The sequence below is a fragment of the Nyctibius grandis genome, chromosome 3, assembly GCF_013368605.1.
Source record: "Nyctibius grandis isolate bNycGra1 chromosome 3, bNycGra1.pri, whole genome shotgun sequence".
Taxonomy (NCBI): Eukaryota; Metazoa; Chordata; class Aves; order Nyctibiiformes; family Nyctibiidae; genus Nyctibius; species Nyctibius grandis.
In genome coordinates, this window is record NC_090660.1 from 16,264,286 (window position 1) to 16,285,720 (window position 21,435).

At 48.8% G+C, this 21,435-nt stretch overlaps 1 protein-coding gene across 1 annotated transcript; it reads left to right on the forward strand.

Annotated features, from left to right (window-relative positions):
* The first annotated feature begins 8,750 nt into the window (after nucleotides 1-8,750).
* On the forward strand, nucleotides 8,751-20,953 carry IRF4 (interferon regulatory factor 4). Its single transcript, XM_068397019.1, has 8 exons — nucleotides 8,751-8,954; nucleotides 9,449-9,635; nucleotides 10,447-10,532; nucleotides 11,094-11,235; nucleotides 13,040-13,147; nucleotides 14,466-14,819; nucleotides 18,713-18,825; nucleotides 20,810-20,953. Exons 1-8 carry the CDS (start codon nucleotides 8,751-8,753, stop codon nucleotides 20,951-20,953), a joined length of 1,338 nt encoding a protein of 445 aa, XP_068253120.1.
* Nucleotides 20,954-21,435: the final 482 nt, after the last annotated feature.

Sequence of the window (21,435 nt, forward strand, 5' to 3'; positions counted from 1 at the left end):
CTTCGCTGGCAAAGGACCAGTTTCCTTGGCTCACGACCGGCAGTCCCGGGCAGTCCTTGACAGCTGCCCAGCAGAGATGCGAGTCTGAAATTACTTGAGTTAATGGAGAGGTGTTTCTCAGCACCTCCTGGCCAGCCCCGGAACATGAGGCAGAGCTGGCCAGTTTGTTTACTGGAGGTCATTAGAAGACAAATATTTTTGCACTTAAAAACAAGAAAACCAGAAAACACCAAAATAGAAGTTGATAAAATATTCTGTCTGTGGTAAGCAAATAAAAACATGCACATTTTGAAAGCCTTGAAAAGAGAATTCTAACAGGTTTTTCATTTTTTTCTGTTTTGTCAAACATCAAGCACATTAGGTTTTGAGTTTTCACATGAAAACTGAACAAATTTTAAAAAGTGTTTTTCTAAACAAAGTTCTCTATTCTTTTTAAAAAGTGGTCAGGAAAAAGATTTGGCTTTTTTCTCAATCTGCTCTCCATGGTTGAGATTTTTTTCTTTGTTGTAAATTTTAAATTCTTGCAGCAATATGTCATATTCAACTATATGTTTTTATTTTAAGGGTCCCTCCCCTGACTTACTCAGGACAGGTTATCTCTCCAAAGCTTTTGTGTTGGGAGTGATCCTCTAAAAAAAAAACAGGGACCGATACAGGTACTTACTATTATTTAATACAACACATTTTGAAGAATGGAAATGGTCGCACCAGGTGAGTGACCACGTTCACCGGACGGACAGTCAGCGTGATGCTCATCTCCCCAAGGAGAAGGCTCCCTCCCTCGCCTGAACTCATCAGGGAGAGCTGGAAGAGAGGTGAAGGTCATCAACACGTCAGCTGCTCAGACGGTGACAGTAAATAACGATCATGCAATGACTGCTTGTGAATTAAAGGCATTATTTCAAGGCATTAAATGCATTATTGCAAGACAAAGTGAACATTTTATTTGCAAATACATTCATATATCTGCTCAGAATTTTTCAGAAATTCACTTTTTTAAGTGACAGCAACCATGCTTTCCTTATTTTTTTGTTTGAAAACTACTTACAGTTTTTTCTTTTTTTTTTTCCCCAATTTTTCAGTTTTTTTTAAATGATTAACTGCTGCTTGCTGATGAAAGCGGCTGGACTAGCATAGGTTGAACTGCTTTGGGGAGATGGGGATGGGGAGGGAGGATGACTGTATTTGGAAATAAATACAGCTAGCGCAGAAAAAGAGAATGGGAAAAGGATGCTGCTCTGGTGTAAGCCGCTGCACTTCAAATCCAGCCTTGGCACAAAAGAAGTCCAATTTCTTGCTCGTTCAGCAACAAACTCTCAATATTGTTTTTATTCATAACGTTGATGATTTGCAACACTACTCACTCACATGTTTTCATTTCCTCAGCTTGGTGGAATCATCAGATTTGTGTGTCCAGCGTAAACATGACTGCAGAGTTTTTCCAAAGTTTCAGGAAGCTTCACCTCATCTTGTTTGACGACGATCCAGAGCTGCCCTACAGCTTTCAAGGAGTGAAGAGTGAGCTTTAAAAATATTTTTTCTGGAAAATTGGAATTGTTACCAGCATCCTGTAAAACAGGCACACGGGTGTATGTGCAGACACGCAAAACCCCAGGTTTTTCTCCCTCACAAAATTAATAAAACCTAGAGCACCTCAAGAGTAAAGCCCGCTCCTCCCAATAGTTTTAGACTGGAAATGTTCATCCTTTGTGGTTCCAGATGGCTACAACAGGCAGTTTGAACACTGGAGCGGTACCTAAATCCTATCCTTCACACTCCTTTTTACTCCTCTGTCTTCCCAAGGAAAATCCCATCTTTACCATTCGGTTTCCCTGCACTTTCTCAGGGCACTTGGCATTTTCCTTAGACAGCAGTGGTATTTATTAATTACCTCCTGTACCTGCTATAGAAACAAATATATGTTAGATAATAACCTTTAGCAGCTTTTGCCCCCAAGGTTACGCAATCTTACAATGGTTATTTCCAAGTCGTATGGCTTTTCACACATATTCTGCATATTGAAGAAAATAGTCCATAAATCTGAACATGAGTTATTCCTTATTTCATAAATCTGCTCGTAAGACACGCTCTGTTTGTATCTCCTTTCCCAGCTAAGGTGTGAGGTGTCAGAAAGCACCAGAAGCAGGTCATGAAAGGGCTGTTCAGATGTACCCCTCTGGATCCCAGCTCAGCAATTCAGCGGGGCATTTGGGAAAACAGAAAAGTTATTGGGGTACTGATGGGAAGGGGGTTAATAATGATCCGAGAATAACCAGAGATCCCTGAAAACATATGGAAAGGTAAATTAAAGGGGGGGGGGCAGGGAAGAGAGCATGGAAACACCTCTGATTTCCTGAAAAAGTAAATTAATGCTTAGAAGTGCCATTAGATGCGAATAGATTGATTACATTATCATCAAAACAGTCTCCAGCATCCAGCGAATGGCGTTGCTCTCAGTGGAGCTCTTGCTTCTGGCAGTAGACATCGATGGCATGATCTCTCCCTTCAGGTGCCTGATGGTGGGACCCGAGCCCTGGGGGCACGGCTGGCAGGCGCAGACGGGGCGGCAAGGCTTAAGCTGCTGAATCCTGTCATCCCCCAGTTCCAGCAACAGAGCCTCCCCCGAGCCTGTTTTAACCAAGAAAACACCATCAGCCCAACACTAGCTGCCCAAGCAGCCTGCTGCCCAAACAGGAGGCCCAGAGGAGCGGGAAGTCCGTAAAAATTTTGCTGTTGGTTTGCAGGGCTGAAGGCATCAGCCCAGGGTTTCTAAGCTCCTGGCCTGATGGCCCAGCACTGGGGAAGAGCTCCTTGCTGCTCGTGTGCTGTGTTGTTCGGATGTGCATGCCAACCTTTTCTCTTCAAAGGAAAGCCGCAGGATGACTCAGGTCACGCGGTGAAAGGCTATTTTTCATCCCAGGCACAGGCTGATGTACAGAGGCATGAAGGCAGCCTTATGAAAGGCGGTTTGAAATATTCTTGGCTACAAAGCAGAGGGGAAGTACGTGAAAAGAAAACAAAATGTACACCAAATTCACCCAAAATTGTCGCAACTGGACCGTGAGACTTTTCTTCTGAAAAGACATGGCCACGCTCGTCGGTTTGTTTTATTTCTAACAGTTTAAAATGACTGTGTAATTAGTAATATGGAAGATATATGATAGACTAATGCTGTTTCAGAAGTCACTATTTTAAATGGAGGAACTGCAAATACCCTCCCAAAATGAGAAGGGAGGGCTTAGGACATCTGAAGTTACCATGACAGAGGATGCTTAAAATCACTTGTTGTGACTCAGGTTAGACTGCTTGTAGAGCAGGTGGAATAAAAGACAGTAATTGGGAATCTGCCACAAATTTCCACGTGTCTTTGAATTCCACTGATGCCATTCACAGAGCTCTTTCTGCAGTGTGACTTGTGAACTCAGCCCCATGCCTCAGAGCTGTTGACTGAACCGTGGGGTTGTGAGGCTTTAATAGTGCTGCTTCTTGGGGTCTGAGTTGTGCTGCTGCTTCGGGGAGCGGAGGGCTTCATCTCACAGGCATTTGCAACCAGGGATTTGAGAGGGCTTCTGAGGGAAGGTGGCACCCAGTAGAAACTGGTGCCAACAACAAGGTGTTGGGCGCTTCAAAAACCTCCATCTCAGGAAAGGGGTTTTGAGGCAGCTAAAGATGTAGACAAGCAGCTGTGGGCTTTTCAAAACCACTTTTAGGGGCTTAATCCACTTCTGAAAATGCATTTGCCGATGTCATTTTTCAAGAGCTTCAGCACAAACTTTGCTGCGTTCCTGAATACCCTGGTCAGGGTCTGCAGCCATGACTAGAGCTGGACAGCAGGGGAAGGAGCTTGCTTGCTGCCTTGCTCCTTCTCACCGGTGGGTCTGCTCTGAGCTGCAGCGAGTGCACGGGGCTGGGGCGGGGGGTAGACCTTTACTGCCCACTGGGACCTGCCATCAGAAGCACATTCCCACCAGAGCCGCGGGCGGGTGTACAGCCAGTGTGTCCAGGGTAGCCCTTCCACCCCAGGTGGGAGCAGCGCCAGGGAGTGGGCACCCCTCGCTCCCCCTCGGCAGGTTCCTCTTCTGCACCGAGGAACTCCCCCTGTGCCGGTGCCTGAGGGGATTTCTCAGTCTCTGGTGCGGGGACAGCCCCGGAACGAGCGAGTGGCAATCCTCAAAGGGCCTCTGCTGCCAGACATGTTGTCTCCGGGATGTTTCTGACAGGTCCCTCTGGCTTAGAGACTGGGTTCACCAGGTGATTTTTTAAGCAGGCAGGAGAGCCTTTGCCCCCAGGAGACCAAGGGCAACCATCCTGGAGGAAAGGAGGAATAAACTCCTGAGTGCAAGAGCGTTTAATACGTCTGCCCTTTGGCTCAGCACCACAGCTTTCCGTAGGGACCCATTTCCAAGAGCCCCCAGCAGCTGGTCTGAGCTGGCATCTTTCTTTGCTTTTCTGCCTTGGGTGCAATTCCCGGGTGAGTCAGCTGGGACTTCAGAGGGGTTTGGTGAAAGCAGAAGCCAGCTTTCTATGCGCAGAGGGCTTGCGAGCAACTGTTGAGAAGAAACAGTCACTTTTCCTGGCATGCCTTTAGTCAGTGTGACCTTAAGAGTGTGAAAACCAGGGGGCCCGGCGGTGGCTGCTGTGGTTAAACAGCAGCAAGAGCATTTTCACAAGAGGGCTTCAATTCGGTCACCGACACACAAAACTTCCATGAAGGCAGTGGGGCTTTTGGGTAAGGTTTGAAGGATCAGGCACTCGCAATGGTGTGGAAATCACTAGAAAAAGATGAACAGGCTGGAGGTGCTGTAAGTGTTCAGATCACCAGCAAGGCCGGTTAGGGAGGAATCGCCTCTTCACATATGCAAAAAGCACCCAACGAAAGTTTGCCGGCGCACTGCTGCAGCATTTAATGCAGACACCACAGCTGTGTTATTGATCAGAGTTTTCTACTTTACAGACCGAAATGGTGGTCCTAAATTTTTTTTGCCTTCTTAAATGGAAATGGCTGACATCCAGAAACCCCGAGTAATGAAGTCAGCAAAGCTAATGAGATTAGCGTGCCTTACTCATGAGCAGAATTATTTGCAAAGGCCAAGTATGTATGTAGGGGTCTGGCTTTAAGCACCCCCTCTAAAATTTAGGCAACTGGAGATAGTTTTCTAATGGAGCTCTTGCTTGCACAAAGTCAGTAACCAACCACCCAGCCATGTAATTTCCCACATATGTATTGTCTGGATTTTTTATGATTGACGTTGTCTTCTCTTAAAGATTTCTGAATGCGTAACCTGTCTACCTCTCTCTGTATACCTGGATTTCTTTGGACAAGAACAACTATTTTTGTGAAAATATTCTCCAGCATTTGAGAAGGATGGTTTTTTTTTCCCCCTGAAGGGTTTGACCTAATGCAGATCAAATCTGCATGTTTCACACTGGCCCAGGATTTGCCGTCTTAAAAGATGCAAAAGAGAGAAGGCATTAGAAGTGTTCGTTTTATAGTGATAAATTTCAAGATGGTTTTATACTTAATGAAATTACAGTTGGCGCCCTGAGTACCACACCGTCTTGCCCCTAGGAATCAAAATTGGATTTTTAGAAAGCTTTTCAGATGGCTTTTGGTAAAGCTGTGGTTGCTCATCTTGATTTATAGTGGCAGTCACCTCCAATTTCAAAGATGTATTTTAATGTTTTGAAGGTGCCTTAACTTATGACTGAAAAGATTTTGGATGGGCACTGCCAATTCATTTTTTAGAGGATGATGGTGTGTTATAAACCCCTATCTAAAAATGTCCGCACTTCTCACTTCTCCCTCAAAACGTGGTGATAATTACATTTAAATTTCAGAAGATGGCGTTGAAGATTTGCAATTAATATCCTAAACTCTGCGTGTACCCTCCACACCGGCGGCCTGCCAGCACAGCGCGCGCAATGACTGGTTTTTTGATCTGATACGTTACAGCAGAAAGGATGTGGATGTGTGTTGGAGACGTTAAAACAGAACAACAACAAGAAAGTGTCGTGGCATGAAACACGTCTTTGAAACTCGAAAGGCAGTAAGAAAAGACTTTCATGCAAGCCCGCACCTCGCTCCTTCATCCCTCCTCGGCTCCCACAACGTTAGGGCAGGGGACTTTGCAGGCAGGCAAGCGGGTGGGTTCCCCCCCACGCAGCCCCGGCTCTAGCGCCGGTACTTAAGCCGGGCTTTCCTGGGGCAGCATCCCCGGAGCAGAGCGGGGCGGGAGCCGCTCCCGGCCGGGGCTGGCGGCTGCCCCCGGGCTCCGGCTGCTGCCGTCCCGTCGGGGCTCGCTGCCTGCGGGGCCCGGCGCCGCTGCTGCCCCCTACTTTGTCCCCATTTCACACCTTACGGGCTGCGAAGCACGGGGCGGGCTCGCCGGGGGATAGCCTGAGCCCCAAGCCCGCCGGCTCGCCCTCGCCTCGGAGTGGGGGTTCTCATCCCCCTCCGCGCTCCCGGCTCGGTGGCCTGGGCAAAGCCGGGTTGGGTGGCAGGGGGTGCGGGCAGGGGGTACCGGCCCCCGGCGCGGCGTGGGTGGGTGGGTGGGCGGGCGGATGTCCCCGCCGTCTCTCTGCGGCGCCCGGGGGCCCGGCCGGCGCCGTCTAGCACGTTTCTGGTGGGTGTAGCTAGCTGGGTCTTTTACAGTAAAAGCCGCCTGGCTATCATAGGTAGGAGTTTCCCCATGCTATTTATGTGTATGTGTCTGTCTGTATAGATTAAAAAAAAAAACAACGCGGACGGAGGGAGGGCGCCGGGCTTCGCTCCCCCGCGCCCCGCCACCCGTGTTTACCAGCAATGGGCTTGTGTCACTGCCTCAGATGTTTTCCAGCTCGCAAAGTCCCCGCTCCCCTCCGCCGGCTCCACCTCCGGGCCGGGGCCCGCCTCCCCCCACCCCCCGCCCGGCACGACGCCCTCCATCATATAAAGAAACTTCCCGGTGCCACCGGCCCAGTCGCCGTGCGCCCCGTCTCAGCAGCCGTCCCGGCAGCCGGCGGCCCCAGCCCTCTCCCAGCACCGCGACAGAGGTAAGCGGCGGCGGCGGAGCTTCCCCCGGACCCCCCCTGCCCCGCCGGGCCGCCGCAGCGCTCCGCCCGCCCCCCGCGTAGAGCGGCCCCGCCGCGGGACCCGACGGGTCGGGGAGGGAGACCGCGGTGGGCGGTGCGGCACCTCGGCTTTCCCTCGCCTGGACTTCTCCCGGTGCTGTCAGCACCTGAGCGAGCCGGTTGGCCTTTTTTTTTTTTTAAATTTTATTTTATTTTATTTTATTTTATTTAATTTTATTTTATTTTATCTTATTTTTTCCCTAATTTAAAGCAAAAAAATAATACCCACCCCGTGATCTGCTCCCGAGGTGAAGGTGCGCACCGGCCCCTGGCGCTGCCGGTTCCCCCTGCCCTGGGGAGGGTCGCGGGAACAGGTTGGGGGGATCCGCTTCGTGCCCTGTCTAATGGGAGGAAAAGACTTTTGTGGGGTCTTTGCACGCGCTCCAGTGGGCCACGCGCGGGAGAGCAGCGGCCCCGACCGCCCCTCAGGCACATCGTGCCCGGGGGAGAAGCTGGGGGTCAGGGTTTGGTGTTCAGGGGGATGCTGCCAGCTGAGGAGGGGTGTAAGGGGTGCGGAGCTGCCCTTCTGCCCGCCGTAGTGTGCACCTGTCTGACAAGGGTCTCAGAAGGTCTCCCTGTGTCTAGACGCAAAGACTCTGGGCGAGGAATGACTTTTTTTATTAGATGTAATGGGGGGAAAAAACCCACCAAAATAAGCTTTTGGGCATTCAAGCACTTTTTCAGCTCAGGGTGACAAACCTGACGCCAGGTGCCCATCACTGGTGTCGGTGTCCTCACGTTAGGACTTTTGCAGCGGGTGCCCATCACTCTGGAACCACACCGCTCCCAGTGCACGTGTGCACCTCTGCCTGTAGCTAGGGCTCTGTGTGGCTGGCTGCAAGCTCCTGCATCTCTGGGGACAGTGCCCTTGTGCCAGGCTCCGTTGGTTGGTGTCTTTCCACTTTTAGGTATTTGCAATGTATAGATATGGATGTTACTATACATGCGTGTTGGGAGCAGCTGGAGGGGTAGGTGTGTGTAGGACATCATGTGTTCAAATGTGTCTTGCTTAAGTGAGCTTGTGAAAACTACTTTGATGGTATAGTGAGGTGCCGTATAAATCGTCAGTGCATGAGAAGCCCTCCAAATTGTGTGCTGGTGTCTAACGTTACATATGTGCACTGTCATATGCAAATACATCTTTATGCATTTTTTTTTTTTCTTTTTTGGTTAAAAAGTACAACCCCAGTTGAACTCTGAGCAGGACAGGGGGGCTGCGCCTTAAGTCACTTGCAGTGAAAATTTCAACAACCCGTGTATGTTCATGCAAAACAGTGTCGGGACAGGGGGGAAGTCTGTCAAAAAGTCAGCAGCACGAGTGGTGCCTGGGGAGGGCTGTGGGGGGCTGTGCCCGGTTTCCTGAGGCTCTGTACCGTGTTTCCCGAGCTCCCCGGGGCCCCCCTGCACACCATAGTTGCCATTTGGCATGATACGTGTGGCACCGGGGACTGGGGACCGCTGGTGGGGCTCTAAACGGGGACTTCAGCCAGCACCTGACCTATGGGTTTTGCTCTCCCCAAATCCTGCCCCTCTACCCCTCCTCCACAGCCCCCCAGAGAGCTGGTGCTTGTGTGTGTGCAGAGAGGTGGGCTCGGTGAGGCACCACAAAAGCCCCCGGCCCGACCCCTGACACGAGTGGCATGAACTTGGAGCCAGGCGAGTGCGGGATGAACTCGGTGAGCTGCGGCAATGGGAAACTCCGCCAGTGGCTGATCGACCAGATAGACAGCGGCAAGTACCCAGGGCTGGTGTGGGAGAACGACGAGAAGAGCATCTTCCGCATCCCCTGGAAGCATGCCGGCAAGCAGGACTACAACCGCGAGGAGGATGCTGCCCTCTTCAAGGTAGGGCTCAGCCCAGGGTTGGGGCTGTGGGATACAGTCGGGATGCCTGGAGGCTCTGGGGTGACCCCTCGCCATCCCGTCCTCACCACCCGCCTCTGCAGGCTGGCTCTGCTGGGTGCCAGCTGCCACCAGCTGTCTGCCTGGTGGCCCTGGCTGTGCCCAGGTGTCCCCTGTCTTGGTGGGATGAGACCGCCCGCCCTTTCCCACTTCTCTGTGTGGAGCTAAATGCTTGTGGGACCGCAGCACATCTATTTCCATATTCGCCTTGGATCATTTTCTTGCTTCCCTTGTGCCAGCTAAACTGTTTTTCCCACCTTACTGTGCTGCTTTTTTCTTAGCCTAAATCCGTAGGCAGTAAATTCATGCACATATAAGTGCACGCATATATGCTGTTTCAAGCATTGTGGACTTGCACCTTGTAGTTGATTCTTTTTCTTTTTTTTCTTTCCTTTTTTTTTCCCCCTTGTTCTTTTGATTATCTGAAATGTTTCTAGGCCTGGGCTCTTTTTAAAGGAAAGTTCAGAGAGGGCATTGATAAACCAGATCCCCCTACCTGGAAGACAAGATTAAGGTGTGCTTTGAACAAGAGCAATGACTTTGAAGAACTGGTGGAGAGAAGCCAGCTGGACATCTCAGATCCCTATAAAGTGTACAGAATAGTGCCAGAAGGAGCTAAAAAAGGTAAAGCATCTCACATTCCCCATGTAACAGAGTGTGAATATGGCTCATTGTAAGCGTACGAGGACTGAAGCGTGCTTTCCTGGAATGGCCATGCAGTCTTTTACAGTCCTTTAAGGAGCCAAAATGCAGGGCTTGAGTGCAGCTTGTTCTGATGACTTAAGAGGCTGCGTCTGCGGGAGGGCTGCTGGCATTTGAGTTGGAGCGTTGAAAGGGAGCCCTCGCAGAAGATGCAGACAGGCGCCCTGCACATCGCTGGAGGAATTGCTCTTTTAGCTGGAGCCTCTCTGCCAGTTCTGTGTAGTGAGAGCCAAGCCAGTGGCTCAAGGGACAGGCAAAAAAAAAAAAAAATGCTTGCCGGATCTAAGTTTTGAATACAGGGAAGAGCAGAAGTATTTTGAGCCAGACAGTAGGTAACTGCTGTGGGGGGAAGAGCTGGGAGCGAGGGATGCCCAGCCTGCAGCCTCCTGGGCAGAGGCCGGTGGCAGTGCCTGCTCTCCAGGAAGCCCCTGGTGTCAGGCAGGGCTTGCGGGAGGCACAGGCTTGGCAGGGCCCGGGGAGGGCATTGTGGCCCACTGGGTATGGCTGGGCGGCGCTTTTCTGTGGGGCACCAGGGAGCCCAGTGGGACAGACTGCCTCCAGGAGCTGCCTGCAAGGGAGAGCTGGGAATCCTGTCCCAAACGGGCACTGGAGGGCACTTTAATCCTCTGCTTGTTCAAAGGCAGGTTGTATGGATTTGTCTTCAATGTGCCAATTTCAGATTTCCTTAAGATGTGGTTGACACCATTTATTTTCATCCCTCTGGTGAACACAGGTGCAAAACAGAGCATGGAGGAGCAACCGTTAATGATGAACCATCCCTTTCCAATAACATCTCCTTATACTTCACTACCATCTCAGGTATGACATTAGTTACCCTTTTTGCTTGGTGCTTGTACGTTGGGCAGCATCATTTCTGTGCTGTGCGCTATGTCTGTCTTTGTTGGTGTGGCTGTCTAGTTCTCTCTGGGAAGAAACTTTATTATGAAAACTGAGCAACAGAGAAGCAACTTTTCTAATGTCGTATGAGGCCACAGGGTAGTTGATTTCCCTTGGTGTTGTTTATCCCTGAGTAACAGCTCTTCTCTGTTGGGTGATAGATATTAGTGCGCTGCCATTCTGTTGATGCCAGAATGTAAGCACTCAACGAAGCCTTGCTCTTCCAAGCCGACATTTACCAGCAATGCTTTGACTGCCTTTTGTTATTCCACCCTGCTTATTATTTACACTAGTGGTGAGAAGTTCATTTGAAAGCCTCATTGGTGGTGGTGGCGAAGTGCCATTCGTGTAGCCCGGGCAATGCTTAGACCTCCGTGGGCTTTGGCAGAGAAAATCAAGGAGCTGAAATGTGAAAGCTGATGCAACGCTTAGAATTAATTTTGACAGCTGCTGAGTAAAAGAATATCTCGTTAAATCAAATAGGTACCGAACTACATGGTGCCCCACGAACGGAACTGGAGGGAGTTTGCCCCAGAGCAGCCGCATCCCGACATCCCCTACCAGTGCACCGGCGTCCCCTTCGCAGCTCGCGGTCATCACTGGCAGGGGCCTGGCTGTGAAAATGGTAAGATGCTCCCGTTTAGGGTTGCTCGCTGAGGTTGGTCACCTAGAAGGACCACAGGTTTCTGGTTTTTTATTCGTGGCTTTCATTGGAATTAACAGAACTGGCCGGAGATGAGTGCTGGGCTCCCTTCAAAGAGAGCCACGGGGCCTGTGGCCAGAGCCTTTGTCCTGGCTTGTGCTCTCGCTGCCACCATACATGTGGTGTGTGGGCTACACAATCCTCCAAGTTGATACAAATCAGCCCCCAAAAGTCCTCAGCTGTCTCAAAAGCCCTGAGCAATAAAAAGGCAACCAATCCCCCCCCCCCCCCAAAAAAAAAAACCAAAGGGGAATATGTTCTTTAGCTTTGCTTTCTGATTTTGGACCTTTTGAGACACACATCAGTGAGGTTTGCCCTCCAGCCCTGTGGATTAGAATGGCATTATTCTCCCGAGAGCAAAGCTGAAATTATTACTTGATTTTAGTGCTGTGGCAGTGGGACAACTTGTCATGCATTGAGTCTCTCTTGGGGCTGGTACAGCAGAAACAGAATAAAGGGACATTCCCTTCCCCGAAGATCTCACAGTACGAGAGTCTTAACATAACCATGGCTCTCCAAGCTCTGCGTCCTTAGGAAAAAGCCTAAATTGTGAAAACTGGCAACGCTGAAGCCTGCAGGGTATAAAACCTAAGAGAAAGGGAACTGTGTGCCATAGACCCTTGCAGGATAACTCACCTGAGGGCACAGGCTTTTGCTTCGTGAGGAGGAGCAGCTGGTTCAGAAGGGCGGGAAAGGCTGGGAAGCGAGGGAGGACTTCTCAGAGCAGATGCTACATTTTCAGAGGACAGTTCTCTAGAGGTTTTGGTGCAGAGAAAGAAACTTCTGTTTCTTTGGGTCTGCTAAAAAGTAAATGCTCAGTGCACTGCAGCTTTTGCTGGCAGTGTATTGGAACTATTAGGCAGAATCCTTTGCTTTTAATTGAGCTGTTCGCTAATAAAAAAATTGAGGTAGCAAGCTGAATGAACTGTGTCCTGAAGTACATCCTCTGCAGCAGTCAAACACGTTCGGACACTTTGCTGAATTTGGAGGCAGTTGTTAGTGGCTGGTATTGGGTTTCTCATTGGGCTCTAAGACTTCTCCAAGAGATGCGGGTGTGTTGTATCCGCATCGCTCCAGCTCCTGATGGTGGTGGGTTCTGCCATTGGGAAAGGTAGCGTGCGCTTGTCTGCAAGTCACCCGCATCATCCTCCAGAGACTGTTCATTGATATTAAGAAACAGAGGAAAACACCAATTGGCTGCGTCATAATCCACTTAACTGATAGGCACCTCTTGGAGCAGTCTAATAGTACTCCTGGTAATAAAGCCCTAGTAATCTCCTGCTGCACAATGTTCTTTACCTGCTTTTTAAACAGTGCTAATTCCAGCTTTATTGTTACACCTGTCTTCAGTAAAATTCCTTATACTGAATGGATTATTTTATGCAGGCAACTTTTAAGAGCACTGTAATCTAGTGAAAAATGTAAATTATTTCTGTGATAGAATAACACGTTAGGTAAGGAAAAGTACTAGGGGGAATACTGAAATGCCAAGGGAGTATTTCATGCAGACCCAAATAAAAATACAGTCCAAATAGCATCTAGAGAGACTGGGAGTGTTGGCATACCTGGAAGAATTGGGAAATAAGACCTTTTTAAGTAGAAAGAGGGAAGAGAGGGAGTTCCTGGTAGAGCCCAGAAAAACTTGCTTTTGCATTGCTGTGATCTCTGCCTGAGCTTTTCTTTTAGGATTTAGGCAGCCATCACTGACTTTTGTTTGTGAAAACAGGTTGTCAGGTGACAGGAACCTTTTATGCTTGTGCCCCTCCTGAGTCCCAGACTCCTGGCATCCCGATTGAGCCAAGCATAAGGTCTGGTGAAGCCCTCGCCCTGTCAGGTAAGGTTGGTAACCCCCCGGGCTTTCTGGGGAGCTTGACAAGAGACTCCCACTTCTGACTTGCCCTGGCACTGTCTCTACTTGCTGATGGAAAGAAAAAAGAAGAAAAAAAAAAGAAACCTCTTTAATGAATGAATTCAGTGTACAGGCTTAAGCCTCTTCTTGCTAGGATAGCTAAGCACTTGTAGCCCCAGCTCCAAGGGATCGAGGGACTGTGGTTAAAGTTAATGGAAGTGCTTCGCTGGCTCATGGGGTTAGTCCTGGGTTGCTCTGGTGAACCACCGAATCAGGCCCTACCAGGGGAGTCTGGAAATTTTGGGGTTGTCAGTGACTTTTAGCTCAGTTTTTCACTGAGGAGGAGCCCTCACAAAAGCTGGTGTTACCTGGGTGCCTTGCTGTGCTCCTGCTGGTGCCGTCTGGCTTTGCTCTGCTTCATTATTCCTGGTGAAAAAAAAGGCATTTGGGAAAGAAAAGGAAAGTTATTTCAGCCAGGTTTGCAGATGTCCGGGTGCTGGGGGACTTTCTGAATAACTGGGAAAAGGTGTGGGCATGTGCTTTTCTCAGAAATAATGGATAAACCTGTAATGTGATGCTCGGCAGGTTTCTTGGGCGGGCGTGTTCTCCAGAATCAGGGTCTGTGTGTATATATGTTTGTGTGTTTGTGTATATGCGTGTATATATATAAACATGTTATGTACACATATATATATTTTGTGTGCTTATATATATATATATTTTCAGTGCTGTGTGAGTTCTTAGGGGTCAGCCAAGTTGATCGAGTGGCCATTTGAAAGTAAGGCTGGGGATTTCAGGTGCAGCCCAGTTGGAGCTGGAGCCAGCAGTTGCTTCTCTTCAGGCAGCTGAGTGCGAGTTTGCAGGTCCCCTCTGCAGAAGCCTCTATTATATGCAGAATCTGGGGAGAAACACATCTACTTCCTGATTAAATCTGAGGAAGTGTACTGAGCCGATGGGTTTAATTGTGACGTGAACTTGGAAAATGTGACAAACAACCATTTCTTTGTGTGCAGACTTTTCCTTTTAAACAGAAATCTGAAGTTTGCAGGATGTTAGTTCCTACCAAATTCCCACATCAGTAGCCCTTATAATAAAATGAGAGAGCATTACTGCTACCGTGCCCCAAAAGTTTTAGTATTTATATTCTTTAGATGATTTTTTCTAATGCGAGTCTGTCTTCTTGGTGGTGGTGACCACCAGGCTCAGAAATCTCAAGCAAACTTGTCTGTTGGCATTAGTACAGATCTGAAACATAAAACATTTGTACTAGTGTATCACAGTGATTCTTTTTTTCTCCTTGTAGACTGTCGGCTTCACATCTGCTTATATTACCGTGAAATACTGGTAAAGGAGGTGACAACTTCTAGTCCTGAAGGTTGTAGGATATCCCATGGCCAAAGTTACGAAGTCAGCAGCCTGGAGCAAGTTATCTTCCCTTATCCAGAGGATAATGGCCAGAGGAAGAACATAGAAAAACTACTGAACCACCTGGAACGAGGAGTGATACTGTGGATGGCACCTGATGGCCTCTATGCTAAGAGACTTTGCCAAAGCAGGATCTACTGGGACGGGCCTCTGGCACTCTGCAGTGACCGACCCAACAAGCTGGAGCGGGACCATACATGCAAGCTGTTTGATACTCAGCAATTTTTAGCAGGTAATTCCCACTATGGCTTTGATATCATTTCCGGAGATGTCACCCGGTCACTCTCCACATCAGCTTTGGGGGAGTGCTCTTTTCTTGTTACCTTACAAGTCACAGTAAGAATTACCCCTCACTTCTTCTTCTGGGCAAGCACAGTCAAGAGGTAGTTGACTCCTGAATAATCCTGTCAAATTCTGCTCTCTGTGCACATTCAATGCCCCTGCACAAACCGGCAGCAGTGAACTGATGCTCAGCTGGTGACACCCCAAACTTCACATCTCTGTAAGAAGTGTAAGGAGGAACCTAACAAAATAGTCTTTCCACATATTGGGTGACAGAGGAAAGTGAATCCTGATCTTGGATCTGCTAGTGTAAGTCCTGGGTAGGTCTGTGGTCTGCACTCGTACTGCTCTCAACTTGACCCAGAGCGAGCCTGAGATCTTGCTCAGAGTATACAAATATCAGCGTGAATTTCAGTAGAAAGCCTTCTTTTCAATCTGTGCCAGTGTTTAAAAGATATTTGGAGGGTGAAAAGGATTTCACAAGCTCTGGAGTTTCCAGATTGCTCTAACCAGGGAGGTGCATTACCTTCAGGATGGTGCCTTCTCTTTCCAGCCCGTGGAGGCAGAGCCTCAACCCCACTTCCCAGCACTTCTGAGCAGTTAGAGGGAGGAAAGCTGTCCACCCAGAGAAACTGGTGGAAGCTGGTCATTGTCCCAGAGGACAACTTGGGCAGCAGGAATACGTTGTCCCTTTTTTGAGATGTGTGGCATTGCTACAGGTGAACTGAGTGCCTATGGTTTGGCGTGTCTTCCCATTAGAACAGAGCATCAGCACTGGCATGAGTCTCTTAGGAGAATAATGCCTTGCAAAATTAAAAAAAAAAACAAACCCAAACCCACAGCTTTAGCCTACTTTATATTCCAAGGTTGACGCACCATCCTAGCAAAATGGTCAAGCAAAAAATGCGTTTAAAGAGAGAAATCTTGTATGGATGTGAAAATTGACAGTTAGAAAGGGGAATTTGAGGTCAGGGTATTGGCTTGGGCTTCAATCACATGCTAATTTAGAGACGTATAATTCTGCCTCTGATGATGGTTTTGGAAATCCCTTTCCCTTTTCTCAGGTGGTTTTTTAGATGTACTTTGGGTTCTTCCAAACGGTTGACAGGACATCTCTTTTTAGACGCCTAACCCCAAAGATAAGGTCAAGCAATAGTTATTTTTCCCCTCTCCTAAATTACTTATGCATCAGTGCCTGTGCAAACCCAAGCACGTGGTTGAAGTCATAGTCTGCAGTGTGTGCAAAGTGAGTTTTTGCATGTGTTGGTGCTCAGCTAGGTTTGTAAGTGACTTGTCATGGGTGTATCACATTTGCATGTTAATTGACTGTGCTGAGGTCCTGGACGGCAGGCAAGCTTGGGGATTCCCCCTTAGGAAACCAGAGCTTCCTTGGGAGGAGACGCAGGAAACCTCTGCCAGGAGAGGAAATATTGAACAGCAGAGAAAGGGCCAGAAGCAGCACTGCTGTGGACCACAGCTATTAGGACTCTGTTGAGGAGCTGGACCCTGCAATGCAAACTGCGCTGGAGCGTGGAGGCCCGTGCTGAGCAGCCTGTAATATTGAGAAGGCTAAAATGGCAATAAATCTGAAAACAAGTGAAGGGTCTCTGGGGAGTGCTGCATAATCAATGCAGTAACTTGGGCTGGGTAGAGAGTAGGAGGAGAGACAAAGAGAATTTGGGAGCTTGAGGGCGGCAACCAGAGGAGGGTCAGCTTGGCAGAAGTAAGGGCGGCTGGAGCCGGAGTAGCAGGAGATGGGGAAGGTCTGGGGAGGCACGTGGGGAGCCCTGCAGTGCAGGAGGAGGCGCCTGGTCCTGGAAGGGGAGATGGAGCGAGTGGAGGGTTTTGGAGAAGTGCAAGGCTGACCTCAAGCCCCAGTTATCCTGCTGGTGGGAAAGAAAGGGCTTCCTTCTCCAGGTCCATGCCACGGGCTGCTGCGTGGCTCTCCCACAGATATTCAGGATTTGGAGAACTGCTGAGGCCGAGTAAAACTGGGGGAAAGGAAGGTGGCAGAAGTTCCCCATTAGCAGCATGGCTTTGGACTGGCCTTGGGTGGATCATCCTTCCCTGTCCTGTGGCAGCACAGAGGCACGGTCCTATGGAAAATCTCCTCTCTCCTGGCATGCCTTCAAAAAGTTCACGGTACTTTTAGGGGTTTTTGGGGAGACTCTGGGGAGAATTACACTTTACTCTGTTTTTTAAGTGAGCTGCCTGTTGTTTTACTCTTGTAATTGGCCCTCCCAGTAAGAGCAGTAGTCCCAAGCCAGGGTTGGGACACTATTGTGGTAGCCGCTGAATTCACACCTTGGTCTGAAAAGCTTGCAGTTAGAGTAGAAATGTCAGGGCTGTATCTTTGGAAAAGGTGCATTTGTCATGCCAAGTTTGAAGATTCTCCTTTCCCTGTATAGCAGAGGGTGCTTCAGTGTAAGACATCGGTTTTAATATTAATTTCAACTTTTTCCAGAAAGCACAAACAGGGTTATAAATTAAAATGAAACCTTCACCAATCAACTATGTAGCAATACTGCACATAATGCAGACTTTAACGAGGATGTTGTGTTAGATGGACTTTTCTCTTTTCTGGAAGGAAATGCAGTGTCTAAAACACAACATAGTGGTTTTGGTCTGAGGGGAAGTCTCTCATAAAGGCCTCCCCCACTGTCTTTCGTAGGACACTTTGACTATTCGAATAATTATATAATTTGACCTTTTCCCTTTGTGAAAGGGTGTGGGTTAGTGAAGAGAGTGCAGGAGCGCAGAAGACACAGGCTCTTTTGCTGGCTTGGTGCATGGCGTGAATAAGGTCCTTCACCTTCCCACGCCTCCCTGTCCCCCACTAGGCACAGTGATGACAGTGGCTCTGTGACTGTGTCTGGCTGAGGCTGAATTTCGTGCCTGGCAGTACTTTGAGACTCTGGCTCTGCTAAGCCATTGGTTTCAGTGCTGCTGTTGGGTGTCCGCTTGAGTGGGTCCTGGCTACGGCTGGCATCTGCTCCAGGAGGTTGTGCTGTCGAGGCCCAATAGAAATACTGACTGGAAGACATCCCTGTTGGTGTGTTTGAAATGACTTGTGAGGCAAGGCAAATAGAAAAATTGCAGTGTTATAACTAGCTCCCCCTGATCTGTGGGAAAGTCTCCAAACTCGGTGTCTTCTCCTTACCTCTTGTCTTTTTCCTGACCTCTCTCATCCTCCCCTGGAGTGACTTCATCTTCTCCGACTGTGCTCCAGGGTCCTCCATTTGGATCTCAGCCATCCACAAAGTCTTTCTTACTGGCCTGTACTGGTTTTGGCTGGGATAGAGTTAATTTTCTTCATAGCAGCCCATGCGGTGCTATGGTTGGGATTTGTGATCAAAAAACAGTGCTGATAACACAGGGATGTTTTAGCTAATGCCGAACAGTGTTGCACAGTGTCAAGGCTTTCTCCATATCTCACTCTGCCCCCACAGCAAGTAGGCTGGTGTGGACAAGAGGTTGGGAGGGGACACAGACGGGACAGCTGACCCAAGCTGACCAAAGGGATATTCCCTACCGTGTGACCTCGTGGTCAGTGGTAAAACTGGGGGGGAGGCAGTTTGCCAGAGGTTGCTGTTGTTTGGGGACTGGCTGAGCATCAGTCAGCTGGTGGTGAGCGATTGCTTTTTGCATCTCTTGTTTTTCTTCATTTTGTTTTGTCTTTTGTTTTTTTCTTTTTACCTATTAAACTGTCTTTATCGCAACCCACAAGTTTTCTCACTTTTGCCCTTCTGATTTTGTCCTCCATCCCGGCGGCGGGAGTGAGCGAACGGCTGCGTGGTGCCTATCTGCCTGCCGGGGTTAACCCAGCCCTTTCTCTCTTCCCAGAGCTGCAAGCCTTTGCTCACCATGGACGCCCGCTGCCGAGATACCAGGTGGCTCTGTGCTTTGGGGAGGAATTTCCAGATCCACAGAGGCAGAGGAAACTAATTACAGCCCATGTAAGTAGGACTTCTGCCTTACCTAAAAGAAACATATTCCTTGGAGGATATGAATCTGCCACTCAGGCTTTTCTACCTTGTGTGGATTGTGAGGGAGGTAATAAATTCTTGAAAATGCAGCACTGTCCAGACTGGGGTTGAATCCCCAGATCTACCAAGGCCTGACTGGTAGCTGTCAGTAGGGCAGAGCACCTGATTTCCCTTTCCGTAGAGCATCAGTGATCTCTTCTGCGAATCCCTTCAAAACCTAAAGCTGAAAGACACCCTGGAAGAGCTGGTCTGTGTTGTTATTGGCAGCCCGGTTGTGCAGATCCTTGGGCTGACAGGCCAGTGCAGGATGTGGTGCTTTCACAACCTCTGCACCTGAAGGTGCTCCAGAATCCCAGCCTGCATCTTAGGGACCTCAGCTCTTAATGGGATGCAGAGGCTGCCTGTGCAGCTTTGAGGTTAAGGTAGCTGGCAAGCTTATGGGCTGACTGACCACAGTTCACACACACTCAAAGCTAGTGTTTCGGGATGCTGTCTGAGGGAGGGTGATGACGGAGACTGAGACCAGGTACTTTCTAAATTGGCTGTATTGGCCTGTGAAACCACAAGAGAGGTGATAATGCACACATTAGCGGCAGGGCTTAGCTTATTGCATCCTTTGGAAGAAAACTGGTGCCTCTTTTAAATTTGTTGAAAGCTCCTTTGGTAGTAGCACGGGTCCCAAGTCAGACTTTTGTCATAAGCCGTGGCCTCCCCTTAGCTGCGTAACTTTCGTACTGCCACACTGCTGCTTAGTGCGTCTCTGGGGTGGAAGGTGGGAAGCTCACAAATCCATCCCAAGCTATCCACCTCTCTTTCCTCCTATCCCATCTCCAGCCCCTTTCTCCATCTCCTGTTCTGACAGCTTCTCTGTGAAGCTGTACCTCCTGCTTTTTCCAGAGCTTTGCTTCCCCCTTACCAGTTGCTGCTCAACTTCTCAAGCTGTGCCGGCTTGTGGGCTGGTAGGGCTCCAGCATCCCACCAAACAGCTATGCCTAGGAGCTGTCTGGCTCACCTGCCCTGCTGCCTTCCCATCTCCCGCATGGTGGGAGAGGAGGTGCTCAGCTGCTTCCAAATGCCAATGAGAGAAGGGGAGGGGGATCAATGGGTCTGCTCCAAGGCAACAATCCCTTCTGGCTGTCTTCCTCCCCAGAGGTGGGACCCACAGACAGTGTATTTTCCTTCCAAAATGGTGCCCTTGTGTTAACGCTGGGGCTGGCTGACCAGCAGGAGAGGGTTGTGGAGAAGAGTTGTCCGACCTGTCCGTCCCCTGAGAGTAAGGAGAGCTTCAGGTGTTTGTTCTCAGTGTGCACCTTAAATATTTGCAGTCAGAGCCCAAAGCCCTGAGGGGGAACGGTGGTTTCTGAAGAGACAGAAGTGAAGGCAGTGTTAAATCCTACAAAACCTTCTTGGTGATTGAACAGATTCCTCATCAGAACTTGAATGAACAGAAACAAGAGTAACCTTGGTGTTAATTGAAGTCTAATTTCAAACACAGTCATTTGGCGATGTATTTCAGTCTATCTGAGGGCTCCAGCATTTCAAGTTAAGTCCTCAAAGTACTTTACAACGCTGATGAGACTTCCAGCACTTTGTGTATGTATTTGAACACGTCAAGTGGCCACGGACATGTCTGGCCATGTAGGATCGCTCACACCCAGGGGCTGGCTAAGGGGCTGCAATTGCTAATACATAATTTGTGTCACTGGTACGTGCCCTTCTAAACGAAGGCCGTGGAGTTAAGGAGTGTGCGCGGTTAGCAAAGCACTTGGCAGCAGAACAGGCAAGCCCTAGCTTAAAACAGAGATTAGTGAGACCACTGAAACCATTTTCCCATTCTGGTAAGCAGAACTGTTTTGTCCTGCCTTTTTTCTGACTTAAAACCACCGTAAATAACTTAAGATGAGGAGCATGAATTTTTGTCGCATGTCTGATTAACATTTTGTCTGTTCTTAAGGTTGAACCAATGTTTGCCAGGCAGCTGTATTACTTTGCTCAACAAAACAGTGGACATCTTCTGAGAGGCTATGATTTACCAGAACTTGTGACTAGTCCAGAGGATTATCACAGATCTATTCGCCATTCCTCTATTCAAGAATAAGATCCTCAGAAAGAGTGTTTTTAAAGGCACTGTAAAGATTATGCAGAGTGGAGGAGCAGATCTGGGTCGCAATTTGGAGATCCACATCACAGCTGAATGTGTTCAGGGGTTCAATGATAGGAAATTGAACTAGGACAACCATATTGTATGATTCAAATGACGGGTCTTCAATGTTTGGATGCTACATCTCACATAGGTTCCACTGTCACTGAGAATAACTCAAAACTGACGAAACGATTGCTATGTTTACGTTTGCTTAATGTTCTCCCTGGGTTTTGAGGACTGATTCTTACCGAAGACTTAAATCCAGAGTTTACACTGTTACATTTGCAGGGCTATTTATTTTGGATTACTGATCTCAGGGAAGGTACATAAATTTGTGGTGTTCCCAGTTTGAAACTGTAGCTACTATAGGTGGGTAACAAACGTAGATGGTTTATTGAGAATAGCTGATACATGTAACTGGTTATAAATTTAGATTC